Below are 19,245 nucleotides of genomic sequence, written 5' to 3'. Positions count from 1 at the left end.
GCACCATGACAATGCGGCAGCATCCAGGGCTCACAGCTTCCAAGTGAGCCTACTCTCCATCATGGACATGGGACCCACACTGGGTTGCTGAGCTCTCCCAGAATGCAGTCTTTGAGTCTTCTTCTTCCAGTTGACTGCTGCAGTCTCATGGGAATAACATGCTCTTTTCACCATGGTTCTGCCACTGGAAATCTCTGGTGCCTCAAAGCATTTAAGTAACAGTGGCCAGGGCCCAGCACCATAGCCTAGTGGCTAACGTCCTCCCCTTGTTTACACCGGGATCCCATATAGGTGCTGGTTTGTGTCCTGGCTGCTCCTCTTCCCATCCAGCACCCAGCTTGTGGCCTGGGAAAGCAGTAGAGGATGGCCCAGAACCTTGGGACCTTGAAATGGCATGGAAGTTTCAGAAGAAGCTCCTGGCTTCAGATTGGCTCAGCTACAACCATTGCAGCCACTTGGGACAGAAGATCTTTCTGTCTCCCCTTCTCTCTATATATCTGCCTTTCCAATAAAACTAAATAAATCTTAAAAAAAAATAACCACTTTATTACTTGTGGGGCTCCCCACAGTAAATCTTCAGCCAAGTTTCTTCTGCTTTCCTAATACTTTGACCTGATTTAAATGATGGTAAGTTAATGGGAGTTATTTTTGTATGACTTTAAGAATGTTTTGAGATTTTTCTGGGATGAAATGAATCACTGTTTCCAGACACATGCGGACTTCTTGGCACAATCCCTGGACAAGCCGTGAACTTTGAGTGCTTTGGTCCAAAAGGAAGCCCACCTGTGGCATTTAAACACCCATAGGAAACGGTGTTCGCCCACCACCCTAGTTGAAGTTCTTTGTTGGATACAACCCAATGATAGATCCTGGGCAGTATTTTCCTTCATGGGATCCAAGGTACCACAGAAGCAATCCTAGGGTAGCAACCCATGGCACCAGGCCCTACATTGCATTTTAAATACCTTAATATCAATTTAGCCTACATTGAAAACCAACCTAACAATTAGTTGCAAGGCATTTGCCAAGTAGATGACTAAAATAATATATCTTATTCTTGGATTGATAGAATTTTTACTAAGTTTTGAATTTTTTTTTTTTTGAGAGATTTTGCATCTATGGTTTTGCGTCCAAATGCCCACAGTAGCCAGAGCTAGGAGCCATGAACTCAGTCCAGGTTTCCTGATTGCCAGGAACCTGACTGAGCTATCATTGCTGCCTTTCAGGAACCACTCTAGCAGAGAACTGAAGTTAGGAACCATGCGTAGGAAGGAAGCCTGGGTACTGCAGGGTGGGACTTGTGCATCCCAACCAGCATCACAACCTACCCTAGGGTTGCTGATGGAAGCTCTTTGTCTCTTCTCTGTAAATCTGCCTTTCCAAAAAAATCTTTTAAAAATTGCAACATATTCCTTTTAATTGTTTAAAATCAATTGAACTGATTATAAACAGACATTTCTAATTAAACAAGATCATTCAAGTGACTTACCTTAAATAATTTAGGCTCATGTTTAAAAACTCTTGACTTCTGTCGTAAGATACAAAAGGTTGAAATTATGTAAGCATTTACTCACCATACTGAAATGTTTAGTCCCAGCAAGTACTGAAGGCCAGGATTTGGTGGGGGGCAGGGAGGTGAACCCAAAGTACCCTCTGCAGATCAAAGTGATGTCAAAGTGAGCAGTCTACTAGCTGCAGGTGTTAGCTGTGGGATCCAGGGTAGCACACTTCAGGAATAAGTGGTAATGTCTGGGATGGGCCACAGGACTGAGACTATGTGAGACATCTCATGTCATAGGACAGGGTAGTCACACAGGAAGCTGTTGGGTGAGTGTTGCAAACAATGTAATTACTTCAATGTAACATGAATTTACTTCTGTGCTTTAAAAAGGAGTTTAAATTAGCTAAGTCAGACCTGTAGGCTTTTGGTATGTATGAGATATATACAAGCTATGTTATTATTATACGTCAAGAAATTTATTTAAAAAAATACATGGTCACATTAGAAAGCATGTTTTACAGTAGTAAAGCAGCAATAGTTTTATTACAAGTTCTAAAAAATAATCCAACTTTAGAAGTAGAAAGGAACAATGATTATCATTAAAACATTTAAATTTAAAATAAGCTCAGAAGCAGAAACCTTCCCATTTGCACAAGCCCAATGTGCGTGCTTAGTGACACAGGATTTCTGTGCATTTCGGCCCTATCCACAGTGTCTAATATGTGTTGATCCTAGGGATCAAGAGCGCAAACAGGTGCTCTTTACTACCTGGGTTATGACCATGTACTTGGATGACATCAGTGCATACACAGGATGGCATGCGGCCAGGCCCTGCCATGCCAGGTCCAGGAGGCAGCCACCCCTTCCATAAATCACTGAGTTTCTTGGTCCTTATTCATTTTACAAAACTCATGATAGTCAGACCAGAAATCCAGAACCCCAAACCACCTTACTCTCATCTGAAGTCCTTCAAGCAGTATCCCACCCTGTCATCCTAAGACCCTCCCACCAGGGATAGCTAGAGCTGCTCTCACATCGCTAGTTGCCTGACCCTGGAATCAGCCTGGAGTCCTGGTTAGGATCTCCACAGGGCTGACAGGGTCCAGCAAAGACTCTTTAAGGCCCAGGGGTCGTGGCAACAGCTTCAGACATTCAGACATGGTGAATAAGTTTAGTGCTCCCAGCAAAAAGTATTACCAATTGGATTGAGCTTTAACAAAATGCATTTGAAATCAACGAGACTAAACAGTATATATAAACAACAACGGACATTACAAAAACAGTCACAATACCACTTGAAGCCTCTCAAAATCCAAAACCTTCAAAGCTAAAGTGTTTAAATATAATTATATAATGAACAACAGAAACACTCAGTTAAACAATGGAGCCACACAACCTTTTTTTTTTTTTTTCACTTGTACATGACTCAAAAATGACCTTGCTGGTGTTTTTACATCAACGTCATATTTCTCCTCTTAAGAGTTAAGGACACATTAGAGAATTATATAAAGCAGAAACAGAACAGAGAAGGCACTGTGTTGGCACTAGCAAAATACAACTTTATCACCTGTTCTCCCACCACATCACACAGATCTTGAGTTTTAAAAATCCACTGCACATTGTTTTGCAGTCTGAAGTGCTTGTATTTTGGATGTTAGCTGATGCTCAAGCAAAGCACAGGAGGAGCCATGAGCACCAGCCCGGGAGCAGGAGGCGGGCCTGGGCATCACCTCTTACACTGCTAACTCTGGACTCTACCCTGATTCAGGAGAGAATCTTGCCAGCCTTCTCTGCCCCCATAAGCATGGAGCAGGATCATTTCTCTTGGTTCTGCCTGCTAACAAGCATTCAAATACAGGTAGAAAAAAATTTGGTGAAACAAATTCTAATTCAAAGTGGTTTATTAAAAAGAATTTAATAGCAACCTGACAGCTCCCAAGACTTAGACACTATTTAGACAAGTGCTTAAATTTTTTTAAAGTATACATATTTCAACTGATGTATTTATCTTAATGCTTTTTCTTAATTTTAAATTTTTCTTAATGCTCAAATCCAGAGAAAATGTGATTAGGCAAAAAAAAAATCTCTATTTTGGTGTAGGTCAAATATTCTAATATGAATTTTTGCCAGAAATAGTTCTGAATCTTGAGTTTGCAAACTAACTCTATTGTAAATGTAGAGCTGGCATGGCCTTTATACGGCACTTCACAAATCATTTAAGAGTAAAAAACTGAGGTGATATTATAATTTCTCAATGAAAATACTGACACATCTCCTGGTGTAAAAGAAGAAAGCGATTCAAGTTGCTTTTACACAATCAGTGAGAACACATATACATTGTTTTAATTTCTGGAGAAGAGTTTATGTAAAAGTGAAACTACTGATCAAACTGATATGAAATCTTTTGGGAATCCAAAGAAAATGAAAACAAAATTTTGTTCAAAGGATTAGATTCAAATGGGAGTTCTGGCTTTTACTAACACACTACGACAGGTGTGTCAGAAAATGTACAACACAAACAAGCAGGCAGGAGTGGCCTCCTGCCCTCTACCCTTACTCCACTCAGTTATAAAGCACCTGTTACAATGTACTAGAGTTTAGTGATTTCATAGTAGAAACATGATAAATATTTCTTAAAGAATCTATCTATAGAAAAAATATATGTAAGTTTTAAACCTAAAATCGTATATCAGCGTGTCTACCAATATACAACATTGATTTTCATTTCTATCAGTTGGGTTTTTTATCTACATAATGATACACCAAAGCCCATCATAAACCCAACTTTCCTGCATACTGGCATCTGAAATATATGCACACAGTATGAAAATGAATATATACACTCATCCTGCACAAAGTTGTCTGTTTACATACAGACACAACGCATCCATTCGGGTATTCACAGAAAAGTACACTGACCAACAAAGCATTTTTTTCGTGGATATTTGTTTCCAAAGTGTTTCAAGGTGGAAAATCCTTTTTATCAAAATTCTGTCCTAACTGAACACAGTGGGCATAGCAACTTTAGCTGCCTATTATGTTCTACAGAAATCTCTTGATTTTGTTACAGTAAACATTCTGTTTCCTGTGAGGGGTCTATTCCTTGTTGATTAGACTCAGAGGAGTCCCCAGGGTACTGTGATATCAGCAGATCACACCTCCGATTCTTACACAGGTATCTCGCCCCTGGCTTATCCAACTCTGCACCCTCCAGTAAAAACAGCAGCTTGTCTGAGAGTTTTGAGCTTCAGGTCTCACTATGTGCACCTTGGAAAGTGTGGAATGTCGTAACGAGTTGTATGCCAGGGATGCTGTCACGCGAACAGTGGGAAGCCCAGGCATTCCACCTGCTGATTTGACAGCCTAATCACTTTAAACTCTTGGCTGCTTTAACAAAACAAGCACAATCTGCCTTCCAATACATCAACAAAATACCCAAGCTCTCAGAAGTACTGGTTTTTCCTTGTCTTTGCATTACACAGGTCATCAGGTATGTCTGGAACATTCACCCTGGTATCCTACCCTACCCTATCCTATCCTATCCTACTCACCACATGTGAATGCCTTAGCTCTGGCTTCATCTGAAGAACAAAAGCAAATCCATTAGAAGCAAAACACCATAAAGATAAATAATCTGCTCTTAGAGAGAACTCCATAGTAACATATAGCAATTAGAGAATCTTACATATGAAACTATTTTTACTCTATATACAAAGATTACTGGGTTTATGTAGATTTGATTATGCTTTTAGCTTAAGGTTTTAAATAATCATGTTTTCAAGAAAAAAAAAATTATTATTTCCCAATTGTTCTGGGTTATTGCAGAATATTTGTGCTAATATTAATAAATTCAGTATGGTCATTTAAAAGCAAGTGAAACAGAAAGTGCTAAACAATTTACGGGATGAGGGAGGAAAAAAAAACCTAAATGTTTCCAAAAGAAAAATTCCCAAGCAAACTGGAGCCAAAACATTTTTGAATTAGGCCAAAGGCCATTCAACATTTGAACAGGCACTTTAATATCAGAATAGAAGAATACTTTCTTCTTATAATTTCTCCACCTTATCCTCTTTTGTGTATTGCAAAACCAGGACAAGAAAAATAAGACAAAAACAAAGGAGTGAATTCTGTCTTAAGAGGTCAAAACACTAAAGGGATGAGTTACTAAGTCATGGGGAAAAGTATAAATCTTACCATCAACTGTGCCATCTGGTAGATTGCACTGGCTTATTCTGGGTGACTTCAAAACAGCATGCTTGGTGTCCATTATCCAAGCATTTCTTAAATCTTCAAACATACATACATCATTGCCACTTACATGAGTTCTAGGCTGTGGGGATCCCCTCCCTTTCTAGCTCGCATGTCCCAACTAGATCACAGCTCTTCTGTAAGCCAGCAATGGGCTGTACAGTGGGTACATCCTTCCCAGCAGGCCATATATTTAAGGGCTACTGCTCTCAAAAAGGAGAGTTCAAAGGGATGCCAATGAGTGACACTGAATGTTGTTCTATACTGTGTGATCCAGAAGCCAACAGTCCCATTGGCTCAAACTGGCACAGGCTGTCACACTTCCTAGGAAGCAACTCTGTACAAAGCCGACTGCTGGCATTTACTGCCAACAGAAGAGGCTCATTTCCATCCACCCTCTGCCTCTGACAGTTGACGGACACCAGACAGGGAACTGCATTTTCAGCAAGCTCTAAATTGACGCTTATAAGGCCTAATAAGAAGCAAGCATTCCTTCCCCAACCACACAAGGGTACATACAAAATACTTTCTATTCAGTGATTTACCTCTGTTTTAGGATGTGCATATCTACCACCAAACAAAGACAACACTGGGAGAATGCAATGCAAAAGCAATACGACAGCAACTCACTTTTAAAGTTCATGTTCTGAAACACACACACACACACACACACACACACACACACACACACACTATCTTTTACATATTCCCACTGTTTTGGAGCTTATCCAGCACTGAGGAGAGGGCTCAGGAAGTTTCCCCAGCACATAATTCACCATCTGAAGAGATGCTACTCAGAGGAGCAAGTATAAATCAGGGGGAACTATGTATGCAGCAAACCCCATGATGACCCCTGATGTGGTTAACTCAACAGAGGGCATGTGTGGTAGGACTGTGGAGCAGCCCTGCTTCCAGGGCCATTAGCACTCGCTCGTCTTTTCATGGAATATGAAAGGTAGACTGAGGTGTCTTGGGTGATGCTCATTTGCTTGAACAGCAGATTTTTCTTCCGTGGCTTTCACGTTGTCTGAATAAGCACCTTCATCATCCTCTTCATCCCTTGGATTTCCCTCCAGGCTGTGACGAATGCCATAAGCAAAATAAATCAGGAAACCTTTGGGGGGCAAAAATCAGTGTTTTAGATGTGTCAGGAAAAGTCTGAACATAGAAAGTTTAACATAGAACTCAACAGAATTCCCCCCTCTTTCTGTGATACGTTAGAGGAAAGGAATGCAAATACAAGATAGAGAGGATATCTTGATAAATATCATTCCTGTAGAATATGCATGTCATTTTACACAAACTTTAAGAATTCATTTTTCTTGTATAATAGATATCTCTTAGATGATGCTTATCTGGGGAAAATTATAGATACAAAATTCAATGTCACAGTATGAACATCAAGTGGTAGAGAACAAGAGACATGGTAAAATAATCAGGAAAGCATGCTCTGTGTGAACAAAGGGTTAATGGGCAGAAGAAGCAGGTCTTGCGCCTAAAGTTTATTGACAGTCATGCCACATGTAGGCAGAATGTTCTATTTCAGAAAACTGGTGAAAAGGTTTGAGTCGCTGTGAAGTGGATTTTCCTGAGCTTCGCTTTTCTTCCTCATAACTTGCAGAAAACAGAACATACATGCTTCTACAGGGATAATGAGATATTCTAATTTTAAAAGATATCTGAAAACATTTGGAAAAGCAAGCAATGGGATGCTCTAAGAAATGGGAAAGGAGGAAATTGAAAAAGAAAAAAAGGCCTTTATTTCCAGTATGTGGAGAGTGTGCATTAGACACAGAACAGCAGCATAAGAAAGAGACTGCGGGGAGCCCATTTCAGCAAGCTGCAAACGTGGGAAGACCTACCCAGAGCCATCCATATGCTGAATCGCACCCAAGTGTCCGCACTGAGCTGCACCATCAAGTATATGTTCACCAAGATGCTGAACGCTGGCAAAAATGGCAAGCAGGGGACCTAAGAGAGAAAACCCATTTGAATGCATTCCTATTTTGAGAACAGATTCCTGAAATTACTTCAACATGGTGGCAACTGATTTGACATCTATACTTCCTTGTGATGTCAGGAAGGTTATATTCTCACAAAAAGGACAATCTGAATAAAAGCCAGTCTGCTGGAGAATACCAACAGGAGAATCAGACATTAGGATATTAACTGAAACTCAGAACATCAGGGTGTTAATCAAAGCTGCTGGCAGCTGCATCACCCTCAGGATACAATTGGTTTTAGGAATTCATTTAGATGACACTGCTGTGGTCCAGACACTAACAGACTGGACAGCAATGATAACCTGGAAGTTCACTGCCAGACTACTCTCTTCCAGCTGGAACCTGCTCTGAGCTTAAATGGGACAGGGATGCTCCACTATGCAGAACAAGGGCTTAAGATGGGAGCACAGCCTCATAAAGGCTTACTAATTGTTTTTAGCATATTTTAAAATTATGGACTAATGAGAAATTTGTTCAGTATCATGTGAACACACAATATTGTGATGTAGCATACTCAAGTTTTTGAAAAAGGCACAAAGACATTTAATGAAGTGATGAGGCTGAAACTTCAAGAAACCTCTCGGGGAGCTCGGACACACTTGCTCACTGGCTGAACTTTGTCAGAAACTCTCATTTTAAAGAAACCACAGACAAAATTCACACAGAGAGACAGGGTGCACAGCACACTGCACTGAGGGTACTCAAGCCTCCTCACACATACCATAAAGGCGACTTTCTGCTGACTCTGGGGCTGCTTCCAAATGATGAGAACGATGGCCACGCTGAGAACAAGAAACAACACGAGAAGAGCAAGGCTCCAGGCTTCCAGCTCCACGATGGCACGGACTCCGTAAGTGGTCAGAATGCTCAGGCCCAAGATGAGAAAAGCTGCAAAAGGGATGAGGTAGGTCAAGAACACGTGTCACACATTCTGTGGGACCAAGTAGCTGCTTCGGGGAGGTACCATGTGGGATTCTTGCATCCCACCTCAGAGTGCCTGAATGTGAGTCCTGGTTCTGTTCCTGTAAAAGTGCACCCTGGGAGGCAGCAGGGAATGGGACCAGTACTTGGGTCTCTGCCACCTATGTGGATGATCTGGACAGAGATCTTAACTCTGGTCTTTTGCTTGGCCTAACCCTGGCTTTTGCAAGCATTTGAGGAGTGAACCAGAGGATGGAAGATCTCCTTCTCTCCCTTTTTCTGTCCACATGTCAGTCTGTCTTTTTGCTTTTGAAAACAATTTTTAAAAATTTATTTATTTGGCTCAGAGGTGTGGCTGTCTGAATCTCCTGGCCACCTAGCTGTGGCTGGGAGAACTCGTACCAAGCCAGGCTTCTGCTGGGGAGCCTAGCTCTCTGTCCACCACTGCCAAACGGTGGGTGAATCCTGAGCTTCTCCAAGCCCGAGGTCTGAGAATTTCCTCCGCCACAGCAATCATGCTGCAGGCGGATCTCGGATGGCTCTGGGCATGCTCAGGATCATGACTCTGCCCACTGCCACCATGTTGGTGGGTGGAGTCCAGGTAAGTCTGCTCAGAGGTGTGGGTATCTGAATCTCCCAGTCACAGGCTGAGCCAGGCTTCCTGCTGGGGATCCTAGCTCCCCAGAGGCAAGCTCTGGGTCTTGGGGGTCTGGAATGACTGCCAAAGGACACCCATCAATAAGGCCACAGTATATGCCGGTGAGGAATGAATCCTAAGGGATTCGTAATAACAGGACCACTATACTTTCAGGTAAGTGAGGCGACTGAGACGTGGTAGTTTGGAGGAGCAAGACCGAAGATCTGTATTAGTCAGACTCATGCACCAAGCCCACATGGGAATCCTGAGTTGGTGCTGTTAGCATGGAACATTGCTGACCACCACATGCCAGTCCACACAAAAACTAGGCCTGGTGCTTGCTTCGGCAGCACATATACTAAAATTGGAACGATACAGAGAAGATTAGCATGGCCCCTGTGCAAGGATGACGCACAGATTTGTGAAGCATTCCATATTAAAAAAACAAAGCAAAACAAAGCATAACAAAACAAAACAAAACAAAACAAAACAAAACAAAACAAAAAAGCTAGGCCTAGCGGCCTTTCTGGTAGGACTAGATTCCAGTACCTGACTGAATGTCAGAACAGGGGATGGGTCACATTAGGCAGGACACCAACCAGCATACAAGAGAACCAGGTTCTGAGGGAGATAAGTGGGCCAAACCCTGTGAAAATTTAAGTGCTGCTGGTTAGCTTAAGAGTTGGGGTGGTGATGGACTGAGTCAGGTGTGACCATGGAACCTGCCAACACTCACAGGTCCTGGGGCCAAAAATAGGCTGGGCAGGTCCAGACTGCAGCACCTGCATGTGCATCCTAAACCAGGATGTGGGGTGGGCCAAACAGCAACATTCACCAGCCCATACTAGGCCAAGATGAAGAAGCAGGCTATGCCAAGCAAGGGCCTAGCACTCTCTGGCATGCATGAGATCTGGGTCTGGGAGTAGGCCTAGTGAAGGAACTTGGGAAACTCCCCTAGTGGTTCATAGCTCCCACTGGTGACCATGTGGTCCAGGCCTGGGGTTGGGCAAACCAGGCAAGCTGGCTCCAACTGTTGGCCAATATGTGAGTTGGTTTTGGAAGGGGGCTAACTGGGCAGGGCCAAGCAAACCTTAGTTCACTGGTAAGTGCAGAAGTCAGGCTAGAGCACAGGTCATGCTGGCCTAGGCTGTCAAGTCTATCGGTTTGCATGAGCCAGGGATGGGAGCAACCTGAATAGGACCAGGCTGTGAGAGTTGGGATTGGGGGCAGGCCAGGTCAGGCCAGGTCACAGCATCCAAAGGCAAAGGCCAAGACAGGTGAGGGACTATGCCAAGCTGGGTCAGAGCAACCACTGGCATGCTTGAGATCTGTGGCTGAGAAAAGGCCTGGTCGGGGAGCAAGGGGATGCCGTGGCTAGGCTGTGGTTCCCACTGGTGAGCTCGAGGGTTGGAGGGCGCCTGCTATCTGGTCTGGACATGGCTGCAGTGTTTCTCTGGCACAAGTATGGGCTGGGTCTGGGGTGTGCCATACTGGGCCAGACTCTCGCACCCACTGGTACTCATGAGACCCAGGTTGGTATAGGACAGGCTGGGCTGGGTTAGGTATTTGCCACTACTGAGCCATGTGTGAGCTGTGTCTGTGTGTGGGCCAGGCTTGGCTGGGCTGTAACATCCAACAGTAAAACCCTGAATGGGTGAAGGACCGTCAGGAAAGTCCACTGTTCTTGTTAGGACAGAGGTAGACTAAGTAGGCCTGGCCCATGAACCCACCAGTGGTCGTGAAATCAGGCACTGGGAGAGGTTCTGATGGAGGAGCTTGGGGAACTCCTCTGTCAGGACACAGTCTCTTCTGGTGAGCACATTAACTTCACTAGGTAGCAGCCTGGACCAGGCCAAAGAACAGTACCCTCCAGCATATATTTGTGCAAGTTGGCGGTGAACCAGGCTGGGCCAGTTCATATCACCTGCTAGCCAATCCTAGTACCAGAGTGGAGTATGCATCAGGCCAGGCTGCATCACAACACAAACCAGTTCACATAAGGGTCAAGACTGATAGCCGGCTAGGCTGGGCTAGGCCCTAGCCTCCAACAGCATGAGTTGGAATTGGGGGTAGTCCAGGCCCAGCCTGGCTACAACACCCACTAGCAAATGTCAAGGTAAGGTGAGCCATGCCAGACTGAGCCACAGCACCCAACCAGCACATTTGAGACCCAGAGGGGGAGGAGTAAACCCAGTAGGGGAGCTGCATGGGGCTCTCCTGCTGGGCCACTATTCCCACTGGTGAGTGTGAGAGTTGGGATGGTGGCAGTTCAGGCCGGGCAGGGCTATAACACCTGTGGTCCTCATGTGAGGTGGATCAGGGGAAAGCCAAGCAGGGCTGACTGTTCCTACTGGTGCATGCATGGCCAGAGTGGGTGTTGGTGGGCTTTGCCATAGCATCAGCTGGCACAGGAGGCAAATTCTGTCATGTTAAACTGTAGAACCACCTAGAGAGTGCAAGATCTGGGAGTGGGCCCAGCAGGGAAATTGTGGGCACTTCCCTTTTGGGTTGCATCTCTGACTGGTGAGCATGAGAACCAGGTTGGGGCAGGCATGACTAGACAGAGAGTGGCACCCAGCAACAGGTATGTGGATTGGATAGTGTGGCTGATTGGGTTCAGTGCCCATTAACATGCATGAGAGCTGAATTTGATTTTGCACAGACTAAACCAGTCTGCTGTACATACTGGCAAGCATGGGAACCAGTGCAGGGGGAGGGCCTGGTGAGGTTATTATGGGTTGCTCCAACTAGGCTGCAGCTCCCACTGGTTTGCATGAGGGTCAAGTGTGTGGTGGGCAGGATCAGGGTGGTCTGTAACACCGATTAGTTTGTGTAAAAGACAGGGCTAGAGACAGAACTGACCCAGCAATTGCAACCACCAGCATGTGCATAAACTGATTGGGGTGACAGACTGTGCCACATCCTGTGTTGGCAAACACACATAAGAATCAGGGCTGGGATACCCCTCAGATGAAGTTTCTATGGGGATACCCCCAACTGAATTGCTGTGCTCAGAACACCAAACATGGAAAGAATTGTAGGTTCCATGGTCTGACCGTGGAGTGCATGTGTCAGAGCGGGGCCTTCTCGGTGGCTTAGAAGGAGCAGTGGACAGCATATTCAGGTGCACATAGAGGATATGGCAGTACATTGGAGTCTGCAGAGGACACCTGGTACCATAACAGAGGATGGAGGACAGAACAAATCAACTACCAAAGTGTTGTCAGTGAATAAATGGGCAAAGACTCTAAGGTGAAGTATGTCAACTAGTGGATTCTGGAGATTTCATTGTGCTTGGAGTGGCGAGATCAGCAGTAATTCAGAACTGTAATTATCAAAAACTCATGAGCAGGACCCTCAGAGCATGCCCCACATTGGGGACTCGGGTGGTGTTGGGTGGCTGCCCTGCATCCCAGGATGCAGAGGTGTTTGGGAGGCTGAGCATGGCTTCTCCTTGTCTCCCCACTTCCCCAACATATAAGAAGGAAAAAAAGCGAATGTGGAAACGGTGATCTCACCCACCTTCCTGTAGCCCTTGACCCTTATCACCCTAATCAACTATGTAAAAATCATAAAAATAATTAATGTTTATAAAAGAAAAAAATTATTTATTTGAATGGCAGAGTAAGTGACAGAGAGAGAGAGAGAGAGAAAGTTTCCCATCTGCTGGATCACTCCCCAGATTCCTTAACAGCTGGAGGTGGGCCAGGATGAACCCAGGACTATGAGCCTCTTCCCTGTTTTCCACTAGGCCCAAGCACCTGGACTGTCCTCAGCTGCCTACCTGGGCACACTGGAAGGTAGCTAAGATCAGAAGTGGAACAGCAGGGTTTCCAATTGGCCCCCACACAGGATGCAAGTATAATGGGCTGCAGCTTTATCTGCTACACCACAGCTCTGGCCCCTAAATATTTTTTTAAAAGTCTACTGAGGTATAACATCAAGTTATTTATGTCACATTTTGCCAAACACTGAGCTTTTCTGCTTTCTCCTGTTCATTGTGGAAAGGACAAATGACGTCACTGATTTGTGAAACACTGCTCATTCATCACTATCTCCTCCTAGAAGCTGACTTCTCCTCTTGGTGCTGCCATCTTGCTTTGTGTGCCATAAACCACCTGTGTTTGCTCTTAGATTAGCTGCTCTTAGATGAAATTACACCAATGGATGGGATGTTCTCAGAGGTGGGTATTTCCCCTACTGCAAGAGACAAAGGGCAAGTCAATCGACATCATGCTGTCAACATGAATTGTTAATGCAAAAAAAGTTGCAGATCTTTTCTACTGTAGAGAATGACAGCCTGCATGAGCACCTGTTCTATTTGCGCTAAGAGAAAATGTCCTTCCCAATCCCAACTGTCCTGTACCACAGACTCGCAGGAGAGTGAGTCTTCTCTTCTGGTTTCCTCAGCAGAGTACCTGGCACACAGAGGATGCTCTGCACCGAGGGCAGCAGGCATTCAGCCTGGTGACTGAGATGCAGCTTAGGATGCCTGCCTCCCATAGCAGAGTACTGGGGTTTAGTCCTCATCCCAGTTACTATACACCCAGGATGCTGAAGGAGTTGTGTGCCTGCCACCCACATGGAGAGCCACACTGAGATCCTTGCTCCTGACTTCAGTCTGTCTCCACCTGGGCTACTATGCGCATCTGGGGGTAAATCAGTGGAGGGGAGATTTCTCTCAGCCTCTTAATGGAATGTGCCAGTTTGCACTTCTGCTACATGCATATTAGGGAATTTCCTTTCTTCTTCAGTTATGAAGATGTGCTGACTTTCTCTAACTAAGATGAAGGTGAATTCAAATTCTAGTGACTCTTCAGGGTTCAGGCTGGCTGTTACTATATCCCACAGAAAAGTGTCCTCTCTCATGTCACAGTGGCTGTCTCACACGCTGGATGTTTACCATGTGCACAGGGAACACTTACCCAGGAATCCGACCAGAAAGCTTACAAGAGATGCGGACTGTCGCGTGGGCAGAGCAGAAGGACTGTAGATGGTCCGCAGGCTAAAGCCGTGTCTTTGCAGCATGGTGACCTGGGATTCGCTTTTCGAGGCTGCACTGGCACAGGATCCCAGACCGTCTCTCTCAGGAGAGTATTTGGGCTGTTCGTAACATAAGCCAGGCTGGTACCTATCACCAAAGCAGGATGTGCTGTTAACTCCCCGAAAAACAACAGACACTCTCATGGCCCAATCCCTGATTTGGCTGAACCAGCAGATCTTTTCAATTAGGAACCTGCAGCAACTTCAAATTTCCTCTGGTAGTCACCTCACTATAGACTAGATGCATCAGGATGTTTAAATTTTGAACAGCATGAGTATTCAAGAGAAACAGAGCTTACAAAAACAGCAAGGAAACTGGTTAAATATCAGCTACAGAGTAAGGTATTCCTTCAGCTGCGCTGACACAGGCCTCCTCACAGCCTAACTCTCTGACATCACCTCCTGCCACTTCTCTAGACTTCCCTGCAGCCATTCTCCCACTCTGCACTCCAGGCATCACTGTTATTTCATCCTTTTCCTCTGCTAGGTCTGCTCCCCGTCTCCTCAACATGGCCTCTTGTCCTGCTGAACAGCCTTCACTTACTTTGGAAAACAACATTTCCTTTCCATCAAAATGAAAAAATTGACAAACATACACAGAAGAAAATGACAATCATCCATAATAACATTGCCAGGTAACAGCATTCTGATACCATTCACCTGGACATAGATGTGAGTGTGTGACTTTTCATGCAAAATTGTGAGTTATTAAGGAAGTTCAGATGCCCTTTATAGCTTCATATTGTAAAATTGACATGTTTCTCCAGAGGGTTAAATGCCATTTTATGTGTCATACACAAATCCACTGAATGATGTTCCCTCATTTATTTCATCATTCTACTGACACTCAGGTTAGTTCCTTCAGCTTTTCCATGAACATCATTTATTGGTGTGTGTGTGTGTGTGTACGCTCTTCTTTGGTGACATCTTTGTATAAAATCTTGCCAATTACATCATGGAGACAAAAAGTACAGGTACAGGATTTTTTTTAGTATCTATATGAGTACGTGATAAGAAACTACTTTTCACAGAGTGGGTAGATCTAAGGATCAAAGGGTATTTTTTTCTAATGACCAATTCTGTCTCTTTTATGCTGATGTTTTGTGGTCACAGTGTCTGTGAAAGCAGAGACACTTCAGTCCACTTCCTGTACTCCCTGCTTTCTACAGCCACTTACCTGAGGATAAGCACACAGGCTGCGACTAGAGAGTAGGCCATCAGTGTGCCGATGGACATCATGTCCACAAGTGCCTTCAGGTCAAACAGAAATGCCATCATAGCTACAGGGAGAAGAAAAGGAGGTGACGTCACCGCCTGCCGTGGAATTCCACACAGCCAGTACCTTCACAGCATGGGCAAGGGACAGGCCCTTTTCCCTTTGGTACCAGTAACAGCAGGTCAAACAGAGTATAGGAAATACATATCTTAGAGTTCAGAAGATGTCCTTCTGTTCATACAAACTGGCAGTGAGACTTCCAAACCCTTCCATTTTCTAGAATGTGCGGAACACATGTTCTTTGTTTAAAAAACAATGGGCCTGACCAAAAGTGAGAATATTAACATAATATCAGCCTTTGATATCTATAGACACTGCTGGAAATATTGGCTAGTTCCTTTTTTAAGACTATAAAAATTTAAAGAGAGCACTTTCATTAGAGATGTTACATAATCATTTTAACATCCGTCTATATTATAAAATATGTTATTCACGACTAACAGGCTAAATTCTACTCTGACTTAAACTCTAAATTTCAGGAAGGTTGACAAGAGATCTGTTTATGCTCCTGCATCACCAAATCCCAATGATGTTCAGAGAACAAAACACATTTTATAGAACTGAATAGTGAGGTAATACTTAGCAGTTGTTTTCTCTACTTAAACATTAAAACAATGGTAGGATTAACTCAATTTAGCATGCAGTTCTATCATAGGAAGGAAAAAAAATCACAATCCATTGTGTGATATTCCAATCCTTTCTGCAAACTTTCTATGTCTATGATCTCAATTACTCAAGTCCATGGGTAGGAGGCTTAGCCATATAAGATGGGCAATATTTCACTAATAATTGACTCCCCCCAAAACCCAGCAGTTTATACGACTTGACCTAAGATCTTCATCTTAAAAACAGGTTAACTTGGTAAAGCTACAATCTCCAGATACAGGCAGATTTCCACCTAAAACAACTCATCATTCTCCTTCTACAAATATCCCACTGTTTCATAAAGTGCACTGTCTGGCTTACTTTGCAAATTCTTTATTGCTAGTATATAAAAATGTATACATTAGATTATTAAAATGTCAGTATGCTTTATAAGATCAAACATAGCCAAATAAGGTAGCCAAGAGCAAAGAAAACGATCAACTATGCATACAAGTTCTGATGTAAGTTAAAAACAAGCCAAGTAAGGTATAAAGGTACAAAAAACAAAAGCATTTCAGAGCATTTTAAAAAGGGTTCTATCATAGTTACCTTCCTAAATGGGAAAGGTTAATAACATTTTAAAGATTATGAATACAAAGTAGAGGATTTGGGGTATGTTTTTCACTGGATTAAAAAAAATAAATTTTTCACCAAATTAAATAAAATATGTGACCTTTTGTCAAGAAATATTAATGGACTTTTTAATACCAGAATGAACTGTTGGATTTTCTCCTCACTACATGGTAGTAGTAGGAATTTATGCCTGGTTAAAGCAAGTGACTTGTCCTACACATGCCAGATGTACTATACAATATTTACAAAGTGAAACTGTTGAGGCAAACACCTTCTGACCTGGAAGAAACTAGTTAACACGTCATGAAAACATCAGCATCCTCTACTATCCCAACAACTACCTCAGCCAAATTATTATTTTGAGGTGAATTTCTACGGCCAAGAGTACTTATTGTTTTATCTGTAACACTTGCTAATGTTTATCTTTTGCTTTTTGTCACAGTACTTTTAGGGTAATTCAACCTACGAAATCTCTGGAATCATTTGCATGAAATGTTTTAGACAAAGGTATTTTATACTAAGATATACCACAATACAGGCAACTTATCCCAGAACTGCTGAAAGGAACAAGAGATTTCTAACAGGGTTGAGAGGATATATATGTTAGCATCTCTTAGCTAACCCTGAGGGCAATGATTTCAAGGGTCAAGATAATTTATCTTTGACACTTATTCTACTTAATTAAGAACAACAAAATTGAGTTTTTCAAAAGCCCTGTAATACTTCAGCAATATTCAATTTACAACACAAACATAAAGAAAATATGTGATTACTTTCAAATGAGCATTTCAGAAATTACTTATTAATTAACGTGTCAAAGTGGAATTTTTGTCCATCAATTCATTCATCAGAAATGTAGGTATGCAAAGCCACTGTAATACTTTGCACATTTATTACAATCCCAAAAGATTAAAAATAGCAAAGTAGTAAGAACAAAAATCCCAAAGAGTCAATTAAGCATGAATTTCATCCATAGCCACCACCACCACAATTTTCAGGTGTTAATCCCAATACTTATACACAAATTTATCAGTGATTTTGTTCTGAACTTACATGCTCGGCATGCAGACCCTCTTAGTAAGTCCATGCATGTGTGGAATACGTTCCATTCCAGTGCCGAAGAGGCCTATGAATGTATAGCTTACCCGAAATGACCCCTGCAGTCAACGTGGCAGCAACCGGTGACTGCCGCTTACTCACTCTGGCAAGAAATCTAAACAGTAAACCATCCCGGGCCATGGCAAACAGAATTCGAGGTAAAGGAAACATAGAGCCCAGAAGACTAGAATAGAAAAATTCATAATCCATGTGAGTGACTCTACATAATATCCTGGAGAAGCATACACAGGTAAAGCCTGAACACACTACAGTGCAGAACAAAAGAATTCAAAATCGGAAAACATTCACAAAATAGTTATTGAGCATCACATAAACCAAAATAGAGAAATACCTAAATTTCGGTTTATCCCCCCAAATCCTTGCTGAGAAAAAGATTCCCTTTTTCTTAATAAAAGTCAACTCTCTCTCACCTGCCACTGCACCCGATGATAAAGTAGCAATGATTGGTGTCTTCGTTTTGGAATTGATTTGAGCTAGACATTTGAAAAGCAACCCATCCTCCGCCATAGCATAGATTACACGTGGCATTGGGAAGATGGATCCAAGAAGACTGAATAAAAAGCAAAGACATGCAGTAGAGCAGACACATTCATGCAAGATCACATCCAGATTTGAAATAAAATAACTGAATAAAACTCAGCACAGTAGTTGGGGGTGACAAAGTCCTATTGTTTCTAAATGCAGAATGACTGGGCAGTTACCAATAGTTGTCAATACTGACCATTGTGCAATTCATTATTCTGTTGCAGATGTCTACAAAGAAAAATGATCAGACTAAACACAGTATTGCAACAATTTGTGTGTACCCATGATTATTACTGAATTAAAATCAGATAAGATTTTGCAAAATACTGACAAAAATTTTAGTGGCAATAACTCAAAATAAAATTTCTAGATTGATGGCCAATTAAAGAGATTAAATAATTTAATTTTATAGTAGCAGTCACCTCATTTATTCAATAATTATGAATTTGGTATTCATCGATTTTTCCCAAAACCAATTCTTTATTAAGTGATCATTCCCAGCCTGATAACGGGAATCAAAGTAGAGAAAGGTTAAAAAAAATCAATTATAAATTTAGTACATAGAGGTAATCAAAATTAAAAAGTTAGTGAAGTTTAACAAGAATTTTTCGCTTCACATATTCTGAATTACTGGTATTTACTGACTGCACCATCCCATACATGAATTAGTTATAAAAAGGAATCACCAAAAAACCCCCCAAAAAGCCATGTAAAATATTTTACTTAAAAAAATCCACTTTCTTTCTTCCCAGAG

At 42.6% G+C, this 19,245-nt stretch overlaps 1 protein-coding gene and 1 non-coding gene across 3 annotated transcripts in view; one reads left to right on the top strand and one right to left on the bottom strand.

Moving 5' to 3' along the window:
- Window positions 1-6,418: 6,418 nt before the first annotated feature.
- Window positions 6,419-19,245, bottom strand: part of SLC7A2 (solute carrier family 7 member 2) — a 71,000-nt gene continuing 58,173 nt past the window's right edge. The window contains exons 7-12 of one of the 2 annotated variants that reach the window (XM_058669880.1): window positions 18,377-18,516; window positions 15,531-15,633; window positions 14,236-14,441; window positions 8,474-8,640; window positions 7,612-7,720; window positions 6,419-6,863 (exon numbers count right to left, since the gene is read on the bottom strand). In XM_058669880.1, the coding sequence (XP_058525863.1) occupies window positions 6,670-6,863; window positions 7,612-7,720; window positions 8,474-8,640; window positions 14,236-14,441; window positions 15,531-15,633; window positions 18,377-18,516 (919 nt within the window). In that variant the 3' untranslated portion in view covers window positions 6,419-6,669. Of the gene's footprint in view, window positions 6,864-7,611; window positions 7,721-8,473; window positions 8,641-14,235; window positions 14,442-15,530; window positions 15,634-17,992; window positions 18,130-18,376; window positions 18,517-19,245 lie in introns of both variants that reach the window. The other variant, XM_058669881.1, reaches the window with a different exon arrangement.
- Window positions 9,645-9,751, top strand: LOC118760099 (U6 spliceosomal RNA). Its single transcript, XR_004996575.1, has one exon. It is a non-coding gene; the product is annotated as a U6 spliceosomal RNA (small nuclear RNA).

Source organism: Ochotona princeps, chromosome 11 (assembly GCF_030435755.1).
Source record: "Ochotona princeps isolate mOchPri1 chromosome 11, mOchPri1.hap1, whole genome shotgun sequence".
NCBI classification, from domain to species: domain Eukaryota; kingdom Metazoa; phylum Chordata; class Mammalia; order Lagomorpha; family Ochotonidae; genus Ochotona; species Ochotona princeps.
This window is presented reverse-complemented; position numbering and strand designations above follow the sequence as displayed.